This window comes from Rhinatrema bivittatum, chromosome 8 (assembly GCF_901001135.1).
Source record: "Rhinatrema bivittatum chromosome 8, aRhiBiv1.1, whole genome shotgun sequence".
Lineage (NCBI taxonomy): Eukaryota > Metazoa > Chordata > Amphibia > Gymnophiona > Rhinatrematidae > Rhinatrema > Rhinatrema bivittatum.
Window position 1 is genome coordinate 197,832,502 of NC_042622.1, and position 16,317 is coordinate 197,848,818.

At 44.2% G+C, this 16,317-nt stretch overlaps 1 protein-coding gene across 2 annotated transcripts in view; it reads right to left on the bottom strand.

Annotated features, from left to right (window-relative positions):
- The window catches only part of WSCD1 (WSC domain containing 1), a 101,932-nt gene that overhangs the window by 39,023 nt on the left and 46,592 nt on the right, over positions 1–16,317 (bottom strand). For both annotated transcript variants that reach the window (XM_029612525.1, XM_029612526.1), the window contains exons 3-4: positions 11,468–11,582; positions 4,033–4,217 (exon numbers count right to left, since the gene is read on the bottom strand). In XM_029612525.1, the coding sequence (XP_029468385.1) occupies positions 4,033–4,217; positions 11,468–11,582 (300 nt within the window). The remainder of the gene's footprint in view (positions 1–4,032; positions 4,218–11,467; positions 11,583–16,317) is intronic.

The window sequence follows — 16,317 nt, forward strand, 5'->3', positions numbered from 1 at the left end:
TGGGCTATGGGCAGTGACACTGACACTGCGAGATGCCTGTGCTCTGGGAAGTTAGAAGGAAGTAGTGCGGGCAAAAGAAATACTTGAACAATTGGTTGCATTCTTCTTGGAGCCAGTTACACACTAGTGGATAATTCAAATTCAAGCAGGCATATGCTGTACGATAATATATGTGAAAACATGTATTTTCCATTCCTTTCCTAATAATACCTAACACTCTAATTTGCTTTCTTGACTACCACCGCACATTGGGTCGATGATTTCAAAGTCCTGTCCACCATGACTCCAAGATCTTTTTACTGGGTGGCGATGTCTAATATGAAGCCCAGCAGCCTGTACCTACAGCGTGGATCATTCCCATGTTACTTCATTTCCCCATATTACTCTCTTTCAGTTATTAATGAGCTATTTTGCATTTGTTGGCATGCAGCAATGCAGCTCATTAACATTTTCCTTGCATTGGGTCAAATTTCCTTTTGTAATACTGGCAACGCTTGAGCGAGCATTGCCCATGTCATGCATTAATGCTCATTAAATGCCAAATTCAGCACTTAGCGTGCATCATCATGGCTTAGCAAAGAGGCTCCTGAGAGTGTGAAACTTGGTCAATCTCTTGGGCATTTGGTTTTTCATACATTTACAGAGCTTTTCTCTCTACTTTTGAATTGTATTGTAATGGTTGCCATAGTTACTTAAATGACAAACTGTAATGCTGATGCCTGATAAATCATATAGAGTGTTAGAAAAATTCCCTGTTGAAATGTCAAAATCTTATGTTTCTGCCAGTGGATAGGTTTTTCTATGCAGCCATAGGACTTGTGCAATGCTTTTCCATAAATTCTAAGATACATCTGTATGGTTATGTACAGAATACTTTACAGAAGGTCAGCCCATTGGCTTGCTTAAAGCACTCCATGTCAAGGTGGTGTCGGTGGTCTCTGCTGAAGTAAAGAGGGTGCATGCAGGCGGTAGGATCCCAGGGGAGTGGAAGGCAGCAACTGTAGGCATGTTTGCCAACCATCTCCATGCATTCCACATAGGCTGATACAGACCTGGCTTTACTCTCAGCTGCAGGCATGGGAAATCAATGTTAACTCGAAGTGAGGCAAAATCAGGACTGGGGGGAAAAAATAAAACAGGTTGGCAGCGACAGCTGTTGGTACAGGTCTGACTGTAGAGCTTTCCAAGCCTGTCCTGGGGACCCCACAGCCTATTGGGTTTTGAGGATATCCACATGGAATGTACACGAGATGAAGTTTCATAGCTGCAGCTGTCCATCACATTTGATGATGTCTGTGGAGGAGGTCTAATTTAAATTTCCATGTAAAAGTCCCTTCTATGAACCATAACACCTCAGATGTAGATTAGGCATGTATGCTGCAGTGTTAATTTAACTTTCCCGAAAATTAATTTGTACCACATTCCATAAAACCATTAAGTGTCAGCCTGAGTCAGACCAATGGTCCATCATCCTGTCTGACAGTGGCCATTCCAAGCCATTTGGAATTATCTAGATATTGAAACAGGAAGATCCAGGCCCTAGTGCTTGCTCCCAGAAGAAAGAGCAGGCAAGCTCCAGTCTGCTTGGCAAATAATTATTGGACCAGTCCTCCATAAACCTCTCCAAACATTTTTTCAACCCAGTTATAGTACCTGCCTTGACCATATCTTCCAACAGCGAATATCACAGATTAGTTGGAAAAAAAAATACTGTGTTATTTTATATATTTTCTTTACAAACTGGTGGCACTGGGGTGGATCTGGTACGCAGGGGTAAAGAATTTCTGAAAGTTGTGTTCTTCACTGTTTTCCCCCCAATCTTTCTCTATTAGCATTCCTTTTTTTTTTTTTTCTACTGTCCATATGGGTACGTTGGTTGCCCTGGCTAACAAGACATACCCAGTGTTATTTTTGCATTGCTTGAATTAAAATAAGAAATCTGCAAGCTTATATTATATTTTCACTACTGTACTTTTCCCATTAATGTTCTGGTTGGATTTACTGTCTACTTTCACAATACTAGTAACAGGGTTAACTACTGTTTTATTCTGGTGTGATGATTTTCTCTGGTCTGTGGCGCCCCAAGCGAGAGGTTGTCTGGGAAAGGCACAGAATTGTAGTACTGGGGTGACCGGGGCCCTGTCTCATCCCGGATTCTGGCTACAAACCCGAAAATAAATCATAGTAGTAAATATAATTCTTCATGTGGTACTCCCCACCCCAAGCATAGGGGTAATTCATAGTCCAGACCAAGGGCGGGGCGGGGCCCACACTTACATACATAAAGACCGCTTGGTGATGGGGGTAGGGCCGGGTGGAAGGCAGCTTTTAACTCCACCCTCCTCATAGAGAACAGACTGATTAAGAAAGAATAAAAAGAAAACTGTGCTAACCCCAGTGTATTAGAATATGAGAAGTGCCATGCTGGGTCAGAACAAAGGTCCATTGTCTCCAGAGTGGCTAATCCAGGTCACCAGTACCAGGCAGGAACCCAAAGAATAGATCCATTCCCTACCCTCCCAAGGGTAAGTGTTGGGTTTCCAAAGCCTTACCTGACTAATAATGGTCTTTAAATCCATGGCGTATGCCCTAGTCCTAGTTGAAAGGGTAAATAACAGTTCCCTATTAACTTATTCCATACCCCTCTTTTGTCTCTTCTCCACGTTAAAGAGCCTTAACAGGTTTACCATTTCTTCATAAGGAGGGCTGTTCCATATCGGTCATGCTTCTTGCCCTTCTCTGTAAGTTTTCTAGTTCTCCTAGATCTTTATTTGAGATGGGGCATCAGAACTGCAATCTAGTAGTCAAGATGTGGCCGCAGCATGGATTCATACAGCGGCATTAGACACTCACCAGTTTTGTTCGGAATAACTACTTAACATTATTTGCTTTTTTTTTTTTGATCACACAACTGCTTACACTGAGCTAATGATTTCAATGCGTTTGCCTTGGAGTTCAAAGTATTTAGTATGTGCTGGAAACTACACCAAAATGCATGTGTAACTCTGTTGTGCAAAATTAAGTATTGCCCCGTTCCTAGACATGGAATGGATCATTCTGCTTTACCTATCAGAGCTGAGCAGAGACCCAGTAAGGGACTGGAATGAACTCTGACCTAGGGCTTAGATTTTAAGCTGCCATCATGAAAACGTTACAGGATTCACAAAATCTTTCACAGGGCCTAGTCTTTTTCCCCCCCCTTACTGTGTCCATGGTGAAGAAGCTTGGAGTTAATTTTCAAAGGAGCTACAAGTGTAAATGTAGCATACTATTCTAGCAATTTGCAAAAGCACACAGCTAAAACCCAGTTTTAAGCATGCAAATGTTTTTGAAAATCCCCCCCTGGAGTGAAGCAGGCTCTCATAAACATGTCAGAAACTCTGGTTATGTTAAAATTCAACCCTACCTGGAAGGGAGTCCCCACCATCCCATTTCCAATCCCACCTACGTTTTGCTTTGCTTCTTTTGGTGAAGGGGAGTGCGTGTGTGCGTGTACGGTGATGGTGGGCAGTACGAATGGTCTGCCCTGCCACTATCAAAACATTTTTTTCCTGTAATTCTGGTATAATCTTGTCTGGCTCCTAGGCAAGTAGTGCGGCCACATAAGCCGAGTTCACATCGATTGCTTACTTCCGGCTATTTTGTGCTATCTTAGTGTTTGCCGGGCAGAAGGGGAAACTTTCCCTGCCACTTGCATAGGTAAATATAATTTATTGACATCTGACCCCGAGAAAGGTCCACAATGATAAAAACCCATAGGAAAGTCTGGTGAGCAGCCAAGCTGTGTGCAAACATCGGAAACGACGACGACTGGCATGGAAGTAATTGTCCTATAACTGTGTGCATGTTGTCATTCCTTAGCTATCCCAATGCAGCGGGCATCAAGCATATCCCCAATGCAGCGGGCATCAAGCATCGCACGCCTCGAGAAGAAGGGGCAGGCCTTTCCTCTTAGCGGGCGACTGGAAGAGGGGAACCCGACAACACCCACCCTCTCTCATTGCGTAATGTCAGCCTGCCCTCAGCACTTACGTCTTCTCGCCGCGTCCCTCAGCTCCTCGATCCTGAAGACGGACAGCCTGTTCACGCCCCCACATACGGAGCCCTTGCCACCTTTACATTCGTTGTTGCACTCGTCCTCCTTTGCGCTCGTCACGGGAAGTTTGTTCCCACAGTAACATTCTGCGCCGTACTCCAAGCCCGCGTACAGGTAAGCTCTGCAGAGACAAGGTCACAAAAAAATAAAATGGAAATGGCCCGACATGCACCTTGCACACGCGGAGAGCAATGACAGAACTGGCGCCCCGCACAAGCAAGTCAACGTGGGACTGGAACTCGGAAATTTCCGCCTTGTTTGAGTCCGACATCATTTTGTTTATTTCTTTAGATTTTTTTTTCCATTGTCTAAAGTGACATTCATAGACTTTACCCCAGATCCACTAGGAGAATACATCATCCAGACTTTTATTGGCAGGTTTGCGTCAATTGCAAAATAAATGTGGATGCATGGTAAACACACCCAGGGGCTGAATTAGCACAAGTTGAAAATTGCCAATAGTAGTGCAAATAAATTTCAGAAATCCAAAATGCATTCTAAAAATTAACGTTAGGGTTTCCCAAACCTCTGAGGATAGATTTGCAAGCCAAGGAAACCCACTTTGAACTTGAAAAGTCAGAAGCAAATTCTTCTACTTCAAATTTCTTTAAAAAAAAAAAAAGTTTCCAGTCTGATGAACCTTCAGGATTTTCCCAGGCTCATCTAATTGTTTGATGAACCCATTTTGAAGAGGTTTTCAAAACTCAAGATACAATAGTAGCAGACAAGGGGCCTATGCAATAAAACACACAAAAGTTTAGCATGGCCTTGTAAAATAACTAAATATGCACATTAAAGCAACCTCTTAATCAGTGATGCAAAAAGATTTAGCATGGGCCTGGAAAAAAAAAAAAGTCAGTAATTGCATGATCACACTATTTTCATACACTGAAACCTGAAAATGTATTGGCTTCACAGTGTAGCATGTTACTTACTGAGGAAAAGCTAAATAATGTGAGCACACTAAACTGAACATGTTCAGGAGTGTACAAGTATGCCTGACACATGAGTATTGCTTGAGTGCAAAAGGAAGAAGTGGCAGACCTACTAAAATCTAGGAGAAGAGGTCAAAGGACAACAGAGTTGCAGGAAAACAGAAAACTGACTCAAGTGTGTGTTTCAAACCATCCGCCTTCTGATATGGTTAGGAACAAAAGAGAGCTTTCAAGAGGAAAATGCAGGGAGGAATCTGGCCTCCCTGACTCAGCAGAAGTAACGGCTTCTGACCATTCAGTCTACGACCACCCTGGAATGTAAGCACTGCAATGGCTGCACTGCACAATCTGCTACTGCCTCAAAGCACACAGCAAGGAGCTTTGCACACAAACCAAAACAATTAGCTCAAAAAAAGCTTTTGAGGCTCAGACTGCTGTGGAACCTCAAACGTTTGATTCCCTATAGTGGTCTTTGGCCAAAATAATATCAGTGACAGCAAAGACCTTTGTCCGCTGGTAACCTAATGCTTGGAAATACATTTGCCTTGAATAAAGAAAGGCAGATTTGTTTTTGAAGTGCACAAATGTTTCTCCTCTTGTTATCCTCTTTTCTCCTCCATGTCTCCTGTCATGCTGGTACACTGTGAAAGCTATTTTCACATTGGAGGGGGAAATGGAGGAGGAACTGGCTAGTCACTTGCTGCTGGGGGAGCTCCCCTGCATAGGAGACAGTCTGATTTTGTGACTAACCAAAATGTGGAGCTGGTCCCCACTCAAAAAAAAAAGCTGTTCATGGAGAGCTGTTTAAATGCCAGCTGTGCTGCTCACTGGGTAGCACAACCACAGCAAGGGCTGCAGTGATCCTAGGAACCACGCCAGTGCCTTGGAATCCATTCGTTTCCATGACAGTATGAAACCTCTGTACCTTGTACAAACTGCAAGGTGTGGAACAATGCTTGAAGAGCCTTTATGACGTATAAATGTTTTTTAGAACCAGGGCTTAATTTGTAGACAAAAAAGGAAATGGAACTATGGAGGGGGTGAGAGGGGTGGGGCCAAGGCCAGGAGTGACTTGTGCAAAGAGGCAGGACCAGGGCCATGTGTGAGCTCTCTCTCTCGCTCATGCACCCAAAACACATTCTTCATGCTCTGAACATGCTTGCTGAGCACTGGTAGGAGAAGGATGGCTGGGGGTTGGAAGATGCAGGATCACTGGGGTAAGAAGGAGAAAGCGGTTAGAGAGAACGGGGTTCTCTTTCCAACCCCCTCCTCTTCTCTGCCCTGGTGATCTTGATTCTCCATCCTTAGCTACCTCTCCATAAATTCCCCAGTGGTCCCTGTCCCTGTCCCCCACTTCCAGAAGTCCTAAAGCCTTAGGTCTAACCCCCTATCCCTGCTGATCCTCAAGCCTCTTCTCTCCCTGAAAAATCACCCTCTCCAGCAATTCTCCTGCTCTCCCACCTCGGCCAGAAAAGTACAGACCTCCTCTTCAAGCTAGAATCAGCTAACTCACCTCTGCTTTAGGGAGAGGGAGCAGATTGGTTTGCACTGTCCGCAAATTCCATGGACAGGAATGTGGGGCCTGGAATTCAAATGTATGGCCTGCTCTTTGCTTACTTGGGAGTGGAAGGAAGGGAGCAACACCATATGCTCTCCTCTTCCTTTCTCCCTCCCCCTTCATACTCAATGCTATCTCCATCCCTCCCTCACTCTTTCTTCACCCCCTCCAATCACTTCACTCATGGACTGCCCTCCACTTTTTCATCTCCCTCACATCTCATGGTTTCTCTTATCCCCTCACTCACACCTTGTAGCACCTCTGATCCCCTGATTCACTCTTTCCCCCTTTACTTCACACAGACCACAGGCTCTCCGACCCATTCACTCAGTCTTTTGCTCTCTCACATACCATCACTCACTCTCCTTCCCCTCCTTCTGATCCTTCACTCCTTCCCCTCTCCCCCCCCCCCCACTCTATTGGCCATTTTTACTCTCACCAGTGTGGTCACCAGAAGCAGTAGTGGCAAGGCTTGGGATGATGTTGTGAGAAGCAGAAAGCAGGAGTGGCATTCATCCCGTGTCTTTTTTTTTTTTTTTTTTACTTTGGCTGTTGTCCCTCACAGCCTCCTGAATTGTACTGGGAAATTGCACCAAAATGAAAGCCATGTGGCTGCCCTCATCTCAGGGTAAGCAGCTCTATCACTCTCTGTTCTTCTCTGCTTCTTCCAAGGGCTGGGGGCGAGTGGCCATAAATAATCCAAGCAACTGCTGGCTCTGTTCTGTTTCATCAGGGGAGTCAGTACTGATTATACACTGCCGGCACTGCTCCGCTTTCCCGGGTCCCAGAAAAAAGGTGTCAGAACGCCATTCTGGGTTGCTCTGCCAGAAATTAAGACCTTGGTAATGGATACAAAAAATGGGTTGAATTAGCATAAGCCTGAAAGTTGTGAGCAGAAGTGCCATTCATCAAGGCAAGGGTTGAAGCCTTGACAATTGGCATTGCTGCTCTTTGCTCTGAAATGCCTGCTTCAGTATCACCCCTCCCCCTTCTGTTCCCTCTAATACAAGAGGAGAGGGGCTGGATTAAGGGAGAAAGTGACTGCTCTCTGTGCTCCAGGCTCACTTCCCTCCTCTCCTCTTCCCTGCAGGCTGCCTGGAGGGGAGGGGCTGGAGCAGAACATCCCTGCTGCAATGCCTCTTATGCCTGAAAAGAAGTACCAGAACTGTGTTCCTGGCACTCCCCTCCCCCCCCCCCCCTACACACACACACAAATTAAACCCTGGTTAGAACACATACCGTATTTGTGGTGTGAATATGTGGATGTGTCTCAACTGTTTTGTTTTAGCAAAGAGAAGCGTGAGCAAATATATTTGTCCGCAAGGGCTTATGGGTAGAATTCTGCAGCGTTATCTCCTGTCCAGGGCTTTCATTTTCCTGAGAATGCTCAGGTTAGCATGATTATGCTATTTAGCTTCCTCTCAGTAAGTAAAAAAGCTCATGTTAGTAAAAAAAAACACCATTCCAAGCTAGGTATTTAAAAGCATTTGGTTAGCAAGCGCTCAGTAAACAGCGTGGTGAGCTTAGCTAGCATCCCACATTATTTACCAAGCACAGATATTAAACCTTCATTTACATATCCCATTCTTTCACTTGCACGCATGGACACATACATTTTCACATGCTCAAGCTGAAGTCTTTCTGGACCCCTAGGTAGAGCAATTTGCAAAGGCATTTCCACAGTTAAAACAGTGTAAAATTGCCCATCCAATATGTGGGAAAACTTACACATGTACCACCTGTTCACGTGCAAATCTACCCAAATGGAGCGAGTTGTTCACGGGGATGAAGTTGGAGAGGGGTTTGGACTTGCATGCATACTTTTACATTTTCTAAAGTAGGCTTGAAAATCTCCTGAAAATTTCCCACGCATATAACAGTGGGTGTAATTGTGTGCAGGCAAATTTGATGGAATTTTCAAAAACGGACTTTGAAAACTGGTGTAAACTTGCGCACATCCTTGCTTCCTAATTTAGAAATGAGGTTATAAAAATGATTTCCTTTAAAAGGTAAATTTTCAAAGGTGTTTTGCACATAAAAACATCATATATACGTGTTTATGTTATTTTATAAATTGAAAGTATATGTGTATTTTCAGATCTGCATGCAGATTTTATTGGGGGCAAGACTCAGTCTAGGGGCATTTTCTGGCATTAGAAATATTTTTGCGCACTGACAAATACATATGCAATATTTTATAAACTAGCATTAACCTCCACGTGTCCACTTATGTGTGCAAATGCCGTACCACAGACAGGTGTGAAAGCTGTGCACAGTAAGGCCTTTTTGCATAGCATGCTATTTTTACTTTGTACACCAGGGCCTTAAAGTGCACGCTATAGTTGACGGCATAGGCCCCTAAGCATTTCATAACTGGTTCAAACTATTAGATGATACTCATAAAGAAGATGAGAGGCTCTCTCTCTTATGTGAGTAGAAAGTACATTCACTATGGAATCCGCGTGTACTTTTAGCCATGTTTGAGAAGGGCAATTTTCATTCAGGCCATTTTACCCAACACCTTTACCAAGTGCCCTTGTGGTTATACCTGCACTAGCAAGAGGCAGGAGCTGGGGCGGGAAAAACATTTCTGCGCGCTTTCAATTTTTAAATTATGCACATAAGACAAGCGGCGAGGGTTTATCCCGAGCAGCGGCCATAACATGGGGGAAAGCGCGCGAGACGAGAGTTCGGGATCTGGCAGGGGCAGGGGGCAGGGAGATAGGTGGGAAAGAGGATAGGAGAACCGGGGGGGAGGGGGGGGGGGGAGGATTGAGCGGTTGCCAGTGCAGTTTGAATTCTTACACCCTGATTGGCCCAAAGCCCGTGACGCGAGGGTAGGCAGCCAGCAGAGTTAGAAGGCAGCGAGGCAGGAAGGGAGTGCGCGAATTGCTGTCCCGCCCGGCCGGGTTAATATCACTGAAAGTTATGTTATACGTGCAATATGATGTAATTGTCGCAATGGGGGGGGCGGAAAACCCGAGCCCATGTTATGTTTGAATGTTGGAGGGGGGAGTTGGTTGGTGGAGGGGGGGGGGGGGAGTGTGCCCCGTGTAGTTGGGGGGGCTGCTACATGGGATGACCGGAGAACCATGGGGCTAAGGTTCATGGTAGAGCTTGCTCTCGCTGGTCCGAGGCAGAGCAAGCGGGAAAAGGGGGAGGGGCAGCTCCACCATTGGGGTCAAGGTGGTGGAGAACCAAGGTATAGGGTGGGGAAAGGGGGACGGGTTGCTGTAGAGTTTGTGTTATTGTAAGGGCTCGGGTTAGTTTGTTAATAAACCGATGTGATATTCATTTGTTATTCATTTGTGATATTAGTTTGTTAATAAACCGATGAGATATTCATTTCAAATGTCGGTATATAAAAGTTATAAATAAAATAAATAAGTAAACTGCGGCCTATTTTAAAGCCAACAGGTTGTTGAGTGTTTATTGGGAGGCTGCAGGGGACGGCAAGCGACCGCATGTTGTTTCCCTCCCCATGTTATTGTATATGCAGGAAGTTACAGCTGCTCAGGAGCAGATGTAATTTTCTGCATGAGAGTGTACGCATCAACGGGGACAACCTGTGCCCTGTCAAAGAGGAACTTATGTGCATCAATCTGCTTTGAAGATTTGGGCTGAAAACTGTGGGTATAGAGATCTGCAGACTTTATCCCAAAAGAGTTGTTTTTAAAATGACCCTCCTAAAGTGTCTTTATGTAGATAAATCAGATCTCCAAATTCTATGGGTATGGGAAGAACCAGTGCCGACACATGACACCTGCTCAGGAGCGGGTGTAACTTTCTGTATTTGAAAATCAAAAGGTAAGAGCTATAAGTCATGTCCCCACCCCTATCTGCACCACAGGCCCTCCCCCCAGAACACCTCTTTGTAATGTGCATGTAACTTCTTTTGAAAACCACCCTCTCTTGAAATACATTAAGATCCTGCCACAGGTTGGGTTTCCTAGCTTACGCGGTTACCATGGCTTTCTCTAGAATGTAAATATGTTCTGTTTGCCTTGATAGAAGCTTGTAAATTAATGCCATTTCTGGTTGGTTACATTGTCAACTTCGTCCACTTTAATCGTAACCTAGGGATGAATGAAGGCAATTTTTTTTTCAGAGCCCTGTCTTTCCACATGCTGCTCAGGATGGCGACTGCCTCAATAACATCTAAGGAGTTATCTGTCGCCACCTACTGGTTAAAAGATGTAAAAAAAACCAAAAAAAAACCTATCGACTAGGATTCCGCTGACCTGCTGGATCAATAACCATAATAACTAGGCAAGCTTTTCCTCAGACTGCAGGAGATGTGGCTTATAGACAGGGCACCTACTTTTGCACGACAGATGATGGGCAAATTGTGCGGCAAAGCATAAGGACGTCTGATCAAAATATTTAAATTTTGGGGCAAATCCACAGCATATGTTTCTATTTAGCGGAAATGTTCTAGCATACAGAAGGAAATGACATTTTTTTTTACTAATTAGCTACAGAAATATACTTAACTATCTGTATATAATCTTGTTCTATTTCCTATAACAATCGTCCCTGTTTTGGTGATGGTGGAAGCAAGATGCAACTTGCATTTCATACTAGTTAAATGCATATTTTCATGAGTAGACTGTCTTAACCTGTCCACTTTGAAAGTCTTAGTACTCTTGTTGAATATATTAAACATTGCTTATTTTTTAATCCATGCTTCCTTTCACCTATTTCATTTCAAGATTTTCAGAGCATTAATTCCTTCAGTCCTGTTGTACTGTAGAATTTTTTGCACCCTGTTAACATGATCATGATTCATCTGCTTATTCACATTTATGCTAAACCTGGCTCAGATAGCCTGTAAGAATACTGAATTAGTTTCTTAAGATAACAAAACAGGCTTTTCACCTTTCAGCACAGGCTTCCTGACAGTGAGACACCGTCATCTTCCTTAAGTCATAGAATACAACTCCTTTCATGGCCCTGTCCTCAGAATCATCACTGAAGCATCCAACGTATGTGCCTAAAAAATACACAAAAGAAAATACACTTCATGAAACTGAAAGAGGCAAGTACTTTCACCTGCCATGGTAGCACAGGCACGCAGCATCAACAAAAGCAAGGCTATTCGGCTGTGAATTTCTTACATAATTTCATGGAACATTACATAATGGGTCATGGTGATAGAAGCTTATTAGCACAGGCGCTGGTCAAAGGCTGAGAAACTGAAGGTTTGCAAACCCAAAGGCATGAGGAAAGAGCAATATTTTTTTTTAAGTACATTTCACAAACTACGGGATGATAATGTTTCTCAAATGAAAAAGAAAACAATTTCTTTTTTGTAAAAAATAGAAAAATATCTGCTTCGGTAGCAATCTCCCAGTGGGATGTCTTTTGTCAGAGAGAGAGAGACAGCTGGAGCTCAAGGCTGATTAGCCGGAAGTCTTCCATTTACTAAAACTTTTCTATCGCTACTAGGTAATTGCCTATAACCGACAATGAATGCCCTCCTTTGAGAAGGTATCAACTAAGGTCAAGGAAAATTGCCGTGGAAGATCATCACTTTTGGCAAAGAAAATCTGAAATAAAAAAAAATTTGAGGGGGTCATTTTATAACATCGCAAATAAATTGGCTGGCAAATATATGCGTAGGTTACCCCATAATTATCCAAGGCAGACTTGTGTGCGTAAGTCCGCTTTGAAAACCAGGCACACACAATTTACGTGCAAAGTGTGCATGTAAGTCCTAACCCCACCTACCCAGACTCCACCTCTCAGCATGCGCTCAGAAGTACATGTAACCAGCTTGTATGCGTGCAATTTATGCGCAGATCACTCACAATCTTTTAAGAGGGCTATTTCTAAATCGGTAAGGCACTACTTTACCCACATAAATCCCTCTGAATATTGCCTTCTTAAAAATAATCACTGCTGATAGTTTGCTGTCCATCCTGACATTCTAACAGCCATGTAACAGAGCTTCCATGACTTTCATCTGGATTGTTTACTACCACCTAGTCTGAGAAAAATCTGTGTGCAAGCAGGGATGTACAATATACAACTGCAGTCCCCGAGGGCCACAAATGAATCTGATTTTCAGGAGAAACCAGAAAGAATGTTCTGAGACATGTCTGCATGCATTTGATTTACAAAAACAGAGGACTATGACTTGGCTTGGTTAAGTCTGAGAACAAGAACTATCTGTGGCCCTCAGGGACTGGAGTCGTGCACCTCTGAAAATTAGAGGCTGCTTGTTTGTTGGGCTTTCTGAAGGGGGTAAGTTATCTATTTTCCAGTGGCTGTTAGGGAACACTACACTATATGGATTTGAGCGCACACACGAGAAATGTTAATGCATTGACGTCTTTGAGGCAAGACGTGCAGGATGGCGAGGGGGAGGAGCTATGCCTGCCTCTTCCTTCACTTGGCTCGGGGCATGGTGTCACAGGCGTGGCACTGGTATGGGGTCAGGGTCAGGAGAGAAATGAGGCTGCTGGGACTTCATTTTGTGCAGGCAGGGGGATGAGGGGGTGGGGGATTCAGTCCATGCCCATTACAGCTTTGGGTTTTTGTTTACATTTGAAAGGGGTGGCGTAGGTGGGAGGCAAGTGACAGTGCACACGTGCTAGGTGGAGAAAGGGATTGGGAGGTGGGAGCAGCTGCTCAGCGTCTTGTGATTTTTTTTTTTTTTGGGGGGGGGGGGCAATATTTATTTGGCTATCTTTAGGACAGAATATCACTCCCAGGGCTTTCTAGGGATGTGTGAGGCAAACATTTGTTTCATTATTTTTTCATGGTTTTTTTTTTTTTTTGGGGGGGGGGGGGGATTTGTTTCATTAAAGGTTTATTTTAGATTATTTCGGTTTAGCAAACAAATTAAACAATACAATTTAAAGTAACCCAAAACAAACAAAAAAACACCCCTCCCCCTTCCTCCGCATCTGTCCTGTAACCCCTTACCCTCTTTCTTAGATCTCCGGGGGGAGGGGGAGGGGGAGGTGAAAGGGACAGGAATAATCTCCAATTTCTCCTACCCCACTGATTCTTGTAAAAAAAAAAAAAAAAATGGCACCGGCGTCAAGGATGGTCAGCACCAAGTTGTTTTACAAGCATATTACTCAATGACTCTAGAACAACTTGGTGGCAGCTGGCCCTGAGTCTAGTGCGGTAGGAATAATTGGGGGATCTCTCCTGCTCTTTTTATCCTCAGAAACTCTGGAAGGGGTAAGGAGGCAGCAGGGGGCAGCATGCTTTAAATCATTTCTTGGCAAACTGTGTGCACTATTTGTTAATAGCACACACTCAGCCCGATACAGTATGCGTGCGCTTAAAAAAAAAAAAAAAAGAGTGCGTCCGTTTTTGGCACCTGCTCTTTCAACACGCGCATAGCCCCCTTTCCTGGGCGCCTGATACAGCACGCAAATGAGGGATCGAGCTAAAAGGAGGCACTAGGGACAACTGCCCACGCCTAGCGCCTCCTTGGCCCAGGAGAGGTGGGCTGTCAGCGGTTTAGGGAAACGGATGCTCAATTTTACGAGCTGTGCACAGGTTAAGGAAATGGACACTTGTAAAACTGAGCATCCGTTTTCCTAACCTGACCCACTGGAGCACTTTAAAAAAAAAAATAATAATTTTTTTTTTTTAACCTTTGGTTCTGCCGAATTAATATCGCCTTGATAGATGTACCCTGCATAAGGGAGCTATCCAAATCCTACTTGTAATATTTGCAAATTTTTAACAGTTTTCTTCTGATCCAAGATATTGAGCGTCAGAAGAAATGCAAGAGATGCATCAATTTTGCAGGCATATGACAGGAAGGAAATATCTTGCACAACCTTTTTTTTTTAATCTTACATCCATTTATTACTTGTTTCTGGTAATACCATATGTAACTTAAAGCATAGGGAGAAACCCTCCCATCCACTTCAGACATGAGATATTACTGTTAACAATTTTCCAGTTAACTTGTATTGTCCAACAATTGTAGTTGGTAAATTGAAAGGGATTTTTCAGTTACTTCAATTCATTTCACTTAGATCCAAGAAATGCAGCTTCCTTCCTTGGTATGGGTCCCAGGGGATGGCTGTTTTATTATTTTGTAATCAGGTTCTATTATGTATTTGTTTACTGCAAACTCTTAGTAGCAGACCATAAAACTCAAAAGCTTCATTCAACAACCACAGACTTGCAGAATCATCTACTCGATCAAAATGTATTTTATTGATTTCAGAGTCAAGATATTTTTATAGTTCTGAAACAAAGAGCTAATTCTGTAGTAACCCTTAATTACAAGATTGTAAAGATTGGTTTGATTTTGAAGCTCATTCTTTTTACAGTGTGGGGGAGGGGGGGGGGAAAGGTATGGTCTAGGGATTACGGCATCAAACTACAGGTCAAGAAATTGAGTTCAAGACTGGACTCTTCCATAGACTCTCCATGTGACTGTAGGGCAATCACTGTGCTTCAGTTTACCCAACTTTAATTAATATTAATGCGTTTATTCCCTTTCCTTTGTAAGCTAGAATACAAATCAGCCACTGAAAATTTTAGCCAGATGTTATACTCCAGATGTAATTGTATGGAAGATTCTGAAGCACTAAACTGTAATATATGTAGGAATTCTATTTGAATGGAAGGCATTATATCAATCATTATTATTATATATAATAGTTTGGTTAGAACAGTGTAGATTTCTAGCACAATGGGGCGGATTTAAGAGCTCTGCTCGCCTAAATCCGCCCAAATCCGGGCGGATTTAGGCGAGCAGGGCCCTGCGCACCGGTGAGCCTATTTTACATAGGCTCACCGGCGCGCGCAGAGCCCCGGGACTCGCGTAAGTCCCGGAGTTTTCGGAGGGGGGCGTGTCGGGGCGTGTCGGGGGCGGGACCGAGCGCCGCGCCGTTTTGGGGGCGTGTCGGGAGCGGGTCCGGGGGCGTGGTTACGGCCCGGGGCGGTCCGGGGGCGTGGCCGCGCCCTCCGGACCCGCCCCCAGGTCACGTCCCGGCGCGCTAGCGGCCCGCTGGCGCGCAGGGATTTACGCCTCCCTTTGGGAGGCGTAAATCCCCCGACAAAGGTAAGGATGGGGTGTAGACAGGGCCAGGCGGGTGGGTTAGGTAGGGGAAGGGAGGGGAAGGTGAGGGGAGGGCAAAAGAAAGTTCCCTCCGAGGCCGCTCCGAAATCGGAGCGGCCTCGGAGGGAACGGAAGTAGGCTGCGCGGCTCGGCGCGCACCGGCTATACAGAATCCATAGCCTTGCGCGCGCCGATCCCGGATTTGCGCGGCTCCGCGCGTATCTACTAAAATCCCGCGTACTTTTGCTTGCGCCTGATGCGCCAGCAAAAGTACGCCTATTCGCGCGGTCTGAAAATCTACCCCAATATGAACAGATCCAGTGTTTGTTTTTATCAACACAAGAGCTCGATGAACAGTTATAATTAGACAATAAACCAGCTAGATGCAGTTACAAATGTATTATAACAGGGTTTCTATCTCTCTCAATTAAGTTGAATGGACATGGGATAATGGGAAATTTACCATAACAGGTACTTACCACTGTAAAATCTAAGAAAATTTCTAAAATATTAAGAAAATACATTAAAAATGGCTCTAATGTAGAGACTTACATCTGAAATCTAGAAAACAATAGAATAGGGTTCTTTTTGTTTTGCAAGTATGGTATTAAAAAAAAGCAGTACTAAAAGATGGGTGGCTTCAGCACTATTACAATCTGAAGCACTAGAATGATGGCTAATCTCTTGT